Genomic DNA, 9146 nt, shown 5'->3' with positions numbered 1-9146 from the left:
GCGCGTCCCACTGCGCGTGTAGAAACCAACATCCTGGCCCTCTTCTGAAGTGCTAATCGAGTTCTCTTCTCCTGGGATTATCATGTTGCTATCCTTATAGGGAAAAGCCACGGGTTTCTGAATAATGACTCTTGGCGCAGCTTATATTCTTGTTTCATTATTTCTCGGCCATAAAATAATCACTAGCAGGTGGTTGACCTTGTAGACCTTCTCTAATGATCTTTTCTTTAAGGCACAAACGTCTCCTCATTCCAAGCCTTTAAGATTTTCAAAGAACTCCAACTCCTTGTTATTTATCAGACTTTGCACCAAAGCTCTGAATTCAGTGTACTCTTGGATTTCATGACCTTCTTCAGCATGGAACTCACAGTAGCTCCTCACCCCTTTAGGTAACTCCTCCGAATCTTCAACGATTAATCTTATGTTTATCATCTTTTGCCAAACTCATTTTAGTGGGGTTTTTACTTCCACCACATCAATTTTGGTCCTTTTTACTGCATTCTCAATTATCGCGTTTACCCCTTGATTTAAATGGTTGGGTAACGGATTTTCTATCACATTAGGTCTCGATGGATCATTGAACCTTACGATTCCCATCTTGATGAACATTTCAATCAACCTTTTAAAAGCAGTGCACTTCTCGATTGAGTGTCCCATTTTTCCTTTATGGTACTCGCATTGAGCATTCGCATCATACCATTTTGGGAACGAAGGTTGCATGAGTTTTAAATAAAACGGGGATACCACATGTGCATCGAACAAATTCTATTATAACTCTCTGTATGTCATCGGGATGGGTGTGGATTAGAGTTTTTTCGTGTTAGGCCTTGAGTTTGATTCTTGCCTTGATGGGCATTGATGACTAGTTGTTACGGTCTTTGGTTGGCCTACAGTGACCGGTTTTGAATAACTTTTATTATACACATTCGCGTTATTCACTTCATTTTCTTTCTTTCTCGGGGTTGATCTTTTGACGTTTTCTTCCGCGTCTATTTTTCTACTCCTTATTGCATTTTCAATCATTTCTTCGAACATTACTATATCTGAGAAGCTTTTGGTAGCATTTCCCAACATATGGTTAATGAACAAAACTTTCAGAGTATTTATGAAAAGCATTGTTGTCTCCTTCTCTAGAAGAGGTGGTTAGACTTGCGTTGCCACCTCCCTCTATCTCTGAGCGTACTACCTAAAGCTTTCATTTTACTTTTTTTCCATATTTTGTAGTATAATTTTGTTGGGTGTCATGTCAGTCACATGGCTGTATTGTTTCATGAAAGCCTGTGCCAAGTCTTTTCATGAGTTGATTTTGGCACAGCTTAGCTGGTTATACCACTTGGCAGCTGACCCGATCAGACTATGCTGGAAGCAATGGATTAACAATTGGTCATTATTGACGTATCTCGTCATTCTTCTGCGGAACATTATGATATGGGCTTCAGGACAACTAGTCCCATTGTATTTTTCGAATTCTGGATTCTTGAATCTTGGTGGGAGTACTAGATCTGGGATTGAGCTCAACTCCTTAGCATCAACCCCGTAAAGGTAGTCAGCATTCTTTATAGCTCTGAATCCCTAGGGATTCGATGGCTTCTCGAACCGGAAGGGCCATCGATAATGGTGCGAAGATGAAAAAGGCAGGTAAGGTTTTATTTTTTATATTATATTTTTTTTCGAATCAAAGAAAAATAAAAAATAAATCACCTTTTTTTGCTTAAAGTTAGTATACGATTTCTGTCTTTTTGATTGATTTTTTTCGTATTTCTCTCTGTAAAAATTACAATCCGTGGTTATGGCTTTTATAACCATATATTACACTGTTCGTTACTATTTTTTGTATTTTCTTTACTGTTTCATGCTGTCTCTGCTACTATTCTTGTTACTATTTGTTTCTGTCCTTTTTCTCTTTTTTGCAGGTGGTGGTGGAGGCAACAGTGTGACAGAAAAGGGTTAGCTTGCCATTTCGATGAAATGGCGGCAAGGGCATGTCAGGCCTCGGGACAAGGAGCCTCGGGTGGCGAGCGCGCTAATATGGGCAAGGCACAAAGGGCTAAGTTTTTTTTTTTTTTTCCTGAAAACTTAGTTTAGGTTGTGAGCCACTAAGGCCATTTGGGCTTGTAAATTTGGACCTGACATTTGTCAATGGACTATTTTATTTTTATTATTTTCTTGTTTGGTTTCTGTTTGAGCCCGAGCTAAATTGGCCTATTACAATGTGTAAAAATTAATTTATTTAAAATATTAATTTTCAATAATTATGATGTAATATTTGTTATTTGATTGACAAAATGTAAAATTATTTAAAGATATATTTTATTAAATTGTCCTCATAAAATTTCCTTATTTTTTACTGTTTATTATACAAATATAGGATCTTATTTTATATTGCTAATAAATAAATTTATTTCTTTAATAAATTAATTTCATATATCTTGAAACTGGAGAGCAACGATAAATAGTCAAAGTTTCTCTTTTAATCAAAATGACAGGAAAGAATGAAGAAAATTATTTTTATAAAAAATAATATTTGAGCATAATGTAATAGAATTTGACTCAGTAATTATTATTATTATTATTTCATTATGAATTATATAAATGAATCTAACGCAATAAAAATAAGAATAAAATTATCAAAATGTTATTTTATCAAGGAAATATAATTACCTTGAAACTGTTGAGAATGTGAGATTTTCAATTAAAAGTAAACATGAAAATATTATATTAAAATCTCACATTACTCCATAAATATTATATTTCATGAACTAAATACATCTTTATATTTATTTAATTACTATTAAATTAATTATATATATATTCAACAAACCCACATCCAAAATTTTTAAATTTATCAAATTAACTGTTTTAATTATTTTAAGATTGAAATTTTAGCTATTTAATCTTAAAATTATAAAATAATTAAAATATATGAATATCTTTATGCTAAAATTGTTATTATTGATTTTTTAATAAATAAATTGGCGTTTTATCAAAAACTTTATAAGAGTATGGATATATTAAGCGAGAAATAAAACATCAATCTAACATTTTAAGTTCTTAAATCTCAATCAATGTAGACGTGAAAATAGTCGTCGGCGCTTTAAGACAAATAAGATTAAACAAATTTTTGAAGATTAAGTAAGTAAAAGAGGACAGAAAACAATTAACACACATCTCAATCATCAATCCAAATTTATATTACAATTATAATCCCCTTTTTAATTTTGTCAATTTTATTATAATATTAAACACAATAAATATTATCTATTGTCGATCTGTTTTATATAAATTATCAAAAATTTAATTAATTCAATCAATTTTTAATTCAAATCAATAAATTTACAGATCAATCGATTTATTTTCTTTTTTTAAATATACGTATCAACCGATTTTCGATCTGGTCCGACCATGGGTTTAGTGGTTGTAGTGGTAGCTATAATCACCAAAATGAGGGTCGGGTGGTGGGATTTGCATAACAAAAGCATGACATCTGAAGCGTAAAGCTTGTTACCACCCCCACATCACTAAAGTCCGTCCATATTATCTTTTTGTTGCCTTGTGTGGGGGTGTGGTCCCCGCCACCCCATTCATTGCTCACGTGTCAATCAGTCCCACATTTGGGTTCGTTGTCGTCCTCCTCATTATCAATCTCTTTAGCAATTTATTACGCACGAAACTAAATTTATATTTATATTTCTTTTTCAACAGTTAGATTAATTTTTTTATTTTCTGTAAAATAAAGAACTAAATTTTGACAAAATAAAGTAGATGGACTGATTTATCAATTTTCATAAAGTAGAAGGATGAAACTTAGAATTAGACCAATTAACTTCTTACTTTGCATGCCTTGTGTCAACCTTTGCTGTGCATGGGGATTCAGCCAATTAAAACCTGAGCTTAGTCTTTAGCAACTTAGCGAAATGACCAGACTAACCTTCAAACCCGTCACGTGGCTTGTCGGGATTAGGTGGATTAAATAGTAACAGATGCCAACTTTGGTGTATTAAATCCTGGCCCACCTTTCATAATCTTGTTCTAATGCCCATTTATAAAGAAAATGGTCATGCCAACTCTATGCAACATTTTTTTAGCAGCCTCTCAAAACAAACCATAAAAATCCTATGATGCTCTTCTTCTCTGGTAAACTTTCAGAATTCAAAGTAAAATATTCTCAATTTCATTACTGAATTATATATACATACATATATATATTTGAAGGTGTCGCAATGGAGAGCACCGACTCGTCGACCGGCTCACAGCAGCCGAACCTCCCACCGGGATTCCGGTTCCACCCCACTGATGAGGAACTAGTGGTACACTACCTCAAGAAAAAAGCTAGCTCCGCTCCTTTGCCGGTTGCAATTATTGCTGAGGTTGATTTGTACAAGTTTGATCCATGGGAATTGCCAGGTAAACTAAATTATTATGTTTTTAAACTATTTAATGGAAAAAGGGTATAAATTTATATGATTCTGATAAAATAATCTTTTTGGATTTGATTTGGGGTTTCGCAGCGAAGGCAACGTTTGGAGAACAAGAATGGTACTTTTTTAGTCCGAGAGACAGGAAGTACCCGAATGGAGCGAGACCGAACAGGGCGGCTACCTCGGGTTACTGGAAGGCAACCGGGACGGATAAGCCGGTGTTGACTTCGGGAGGGACTCAAAAGGTTGGTGTGAAGAAGGCACTGGTTTTCTATGGAGGGAAGCCCCCTAAAGGGATCAAAACCAATTGGATCATGCATGAATATAGGCTTGCTGATAATAAGACTAACAACAAACCCCCAGGATGTGACTTGGGCAACAAGAAAAACTCACTAAGGGTAAATCACTTTATTTATTTTTTTGGTCATATTTATTTCATGTTAATGGTTTATAATATGATATCATGAATTGATCTTTGTTTTTGTTGCTTTTTTGGTTTTACAGCTTGATGATTGGGTGTTATGTCGAATCTACAAGAAAAACAACGCGAATAGACCTCTGGAACATGATAAAGATGACTCCATGGACGACATGCTTGGTACTGTACCACCTTCAATATCAATCAGTAGCCAACATAATCCAAAATTCCACTTCTCAACAAAGGGAACAAGTTTTGGCACATTACTAGAACATCAAGAACATAATAGTCTGTTTGATGGAATGATGGGGAGTGATGGGATTAACAGTGCCTCCATGGTTAACCCTCTCAAAAGGGCCCTCCCGTCGCTTTACTGGACCGACGATGAAACCGCTGGACCATCGACGAGCAAGAGATTCCATGGGGATAGCAATGATGGGAGCATGGAGAAAACAGATGGGAATGGTTCAATTGCCACTCTGCTCAGCCAGCTACCACAAACCCCTCCATTGCAGCAGCAACAAGCAGCAATGTTGGGGTCAATGGGAGATGGGATATTTCGTCCTCCATATCAACTTCCAGGACTCAACTGGTACTCTTAATTAAACTTCCAGGTAGAGTGGGGGTCAAGCTGTCAGTATCATGTTACATAATTCTTGATACAGTCATTAAAATTATAGTGTCTGAAGGATTTGGGAGTATTGGGATAAAAAAGATTTGAGATTTTGGTTATTAGGGCAGAGATTAGATGAATCAGGCCTCATTGTTTCTTTGAGTGTAACAGTTAGCTGCCAAATTTCATCTCTTGAGGCCATAGGTAAATTTTATAATATATATAGTTATATAGATTGTATACATACAAACATACATACATTCATACATACATATATATGTAGTTTGTTGTTTATTATATAGAGAGAGATGCAATGAAAAAGAAGAAAAGGGTGGGGATAAATGAGGGAGGTGGAAACTTGCTGTAGAAAATAAATAATAATAACTGATGGATATGATAAAATATTTTGTTTTTAGGATACAAAACTGAAAATCTTGTACAGAAATCCTTGTTGATGATGCACATTTTTAAGAATATATTGTTTTATAGTTTGTCTATATCAATATTTTGTGCCAAGTTTGGAATTTCTATGGTTAAATCCCCATTAACCCTACAGGGTATAACTTTTTTATTTTTTCCAGCTTTTCAGTTAATTAGGTTTTCAAAGAATCAGCACTCGAATATCCAAATAATTCTTTTTTTTTAAAATTTAACAAAACTGAGAATTTTGTATGCCAAAGCATGCGATGTGATTATGTATAAATGGATCAACTCAGAAGTGATGGATATTTGTGAATAAAATATTATTATGAAAAACAATTACAATTCTCGAAAAATCTTAAAATCGATACCAAGTATATATAGAAGGGATCTAAAATAGAAAGCTTTCCACTTCTTAAAATATGATACATATTTAATTAACTTGAATTTAAAAGTGAAATAGTTTTAAAAATAATAATATTAAATTGTATAAATTGACTAATAATATAATTAGAACAATAATTATGATTATAGCAGTAATAGGTAGGAATACTCAATAATTGGTTGATAAGAGCTGAAGTATATGGGGCCAAATTACTATTTTTAACTTTTTCTATTATTACTATAATTTTAAACTAAATATTTTAATTTTTTAAACCCATCACCTGATTTAATTTATTGCTAATCTATGACCTTATTGACAATTGTTTATATAAAATCCTTAAATTGTATTATTATAAAATTATTTTTCAATTGTCAAATGTCAAGCTATGGATTTTTTTTCCTTATCTTCCTTTTTTCACTTGACAAAGATGGTTGATCTCCTCGACAATGAAAGATAACAATTTTAAAATGTTTGAATAAAGAAAGATACCATTAAATTTTTATTTATTTATTTACTATTTCAAACAAGATGAAAAATAGGGTTGTAGAGAAAATACTTAATAACTTAAGCCTAAAGTTTTATATAAAATAAAAAGTAAAAATTTCAAAACATTAACCAATTGCTAAGAGATACATATATCCCTCCCATGACTGAGTGCTTCAATAGTTCTCATTAGTTGCCTTATGCATGTTTAATTAAATTAAGAATAATTTAAACCCACAAACACAATTTTTTAAGATATATATATATATATATATATATATATATATGTATGTATGTATGTATGATACCGTGATGGGTTTAAATTGGAAATTTTAAAAGTTGAATCTTTTTCAATCATAATTATAATTAATATATATTTGTATAAGTTTAATTTATTAGTGGTGAATTTTGAGAGAATTTAGTAAAATTTTAAAATATTTAGGAATTTAATTAAAATTAGTAAAATTTTTCAAAATTTGGGGACAAGGCTCCCTAAGCCTTATAAGGATTTGTCCTACAATTCATAAATGATCATTATATTCAGGGGTAAATTTAAAGGGGTTCGTAAGGGTCTCGCCCCTTAAAATATTTTCTGACTTCGGCCTTAGCTATATCATTGTGGTAAGAGTCAATAATTACAATATACAAATGGACAACATATATTCGGATAAGATCTATACACAATGAAACTTAAATAAGAATAAAACATAAATTAAAAGCTCTCACGATAGGATTTGAACATAAAATCTCTAAAGACCAAAATTTCATTAGCTGAATTTTCTTTTACTTAGTTAATAAAATGTAATATTATTAAAAAAATACATATTAATTTTTAAAATAATAAAAAATTCTTAATTATTAATTTTGATAGAATATCAATTAATTACCTAATTTTGTTGAAGATATTAATGAGTGGAAGTCTTTTTTTTTTTTTGATAATACAATAGCTAAGTATATTCCATGACCTAGTTAGAGGTCACACAAATTGATAATAAGAGGCTACCTCACAAAATTAAATGACCATTAATTATTTTTATTTTTTCTTACTTTATTTTTATTTTTTCTCTTTGAAAACTATGGGACCATTTCACCGTCATCAAAAGGAATCATTATCTTAAAACCACACAAATTAAAAGCCCTTTTAATTTCATTCCTTTCCAAGGAAAACGTACAAAACAACTTTATAAAAATATTTCACATCACTTACTCATCCATTTTGGAATATATATTTAAAATTAATAAATAAATAAATAAACCTGATTTGTTTTCCTTTTTGAAAATGGACTATTATCTTAATTGTGTACCTATCGCACAATTAAAAGCCTAGAATCTCCTCAAATATGAGATTATTCTATCATATGTGGACAGTAATAAAAATTTTATATTTAAATTTTAGTTTTTGAAAAAGCCTTTTGATATCAATAATTTGTAAAATGGGTTACAAACATATTTTTACCAATAATTTTTAAAATTATAACTAGATTATTTATTTATTCAAATAAATAAAAAATTAATGGTTATAATTAGTTGAGTAAACTATAAAAGTAGTTACTTTTGTTTGCTTTAGATTTTATTTTAGTCATTTATGTTTGAAATGTTACGTTTTAGTCACTTATATTATTATTTTGTTACAAAGTGGTCACTCTATTGTTAAACTCCATTACCTCCCTAACGGCAGTCTTACGTGGCAGTCCAAATGGTTTTAAATGCCAACTTGGATCTCTAATTGCTGGGATGAAAATAAGTTTTTAATTAAATAAATTTAATTTGGACTAACACGTAGAACACTCAAGTTGGCATTTAAAACTCATTTGGATTGCCATGTAGGACTGCCGTTAAGGAGGTAATGAAACTTAACAGTAGAGTAACCACTTCGTAACAAAACAATAATGTAAGTGACTAAAACATAACATTTCAAACATAAGTGACTAAAATGTAATTTAAAACAAACAAAAGTGACTATTTTTATAGTTTACCCTAATAATTTTTATGCGTTTTTATAGTTTACAAATGATTTTGTTTTTTATTAGAAAATATCATGCTTGTACGTTAGATTTTTAGTATACACGTATAATATACGAATACATTGCATATATATAGGTGCAGTGTACATACGAATACGTGTGACATACGCCTATGTTTAACGTACACGTATGTGATAAAAAATTGAATGTGAGAATCTATTAATCCATTTGTTTCAGGAAAAAAACAACTTTGAAATTTGTTTTTTAACATTGTTTGTTATATATTTTATGAAAAAATATATATAGTTTTGTTAATGAAAAGTAGCCTTCGATCCAACAGAAATTCGATCGATTTCTTTTTTAAAATTGGATTAGAAAAAAAATTGAGAAGGCTTTGCGATTTTTATTTTTTTTTTATTTTTTGCCTTGGACATTCATATGTCCT

General features: G+C 31.1%; 1 protein-coding gene across 1 annotated transcript; it reads left to right on the top strand.

The window, feature by feature from the left end:
* The first annotated feature begins 4008 nt into the window (after positions 1 to 4008).
* LOC108480396 (NAC transcription factor 56-like) lies at positions 4009 to 5952 on the top strand. Its single transcript, XM_017783386.2, has 4 exons — positions 4009 to 4134; positions 4213 to 4404; positions 4509 to 4816; positions 4923 to 5952. The coding sequence occupies exons 1-4, from the start codon at positions 4116 to 4118 to the stop codon at positions 5436 to 5438; spliced, it is 1035 nt and encodes a 344-aa protein (XP_017638875.2). The 5' UTR covers positions 4009 to 4115; the 3' UTR covers positions 5439 to 5952.
* The last annotated feature ends 3194 nt before the right edge of the window (positions 5953 to 9146 follow it).

This window comes from Gossypium arboreum, chromosome 1 (assembly GCF_025698485.1).
Source record: "Gossypium arboreum isolate Shixiya-1 chromosome 1, ASM2569848v2, whole genome shotgun sequence".
Taxonomy (NCBI): Eukaryota; Viridiplantae; Streptophyta; class Magnoliopsida; order Malvales; family Malvaceae; genus Gossypium; species Gossypium arboreum.
Note: the sequence above shows the minus strand (reverse complement) of the source record. Positions and strands in the feature narration are given on the sequence as shown.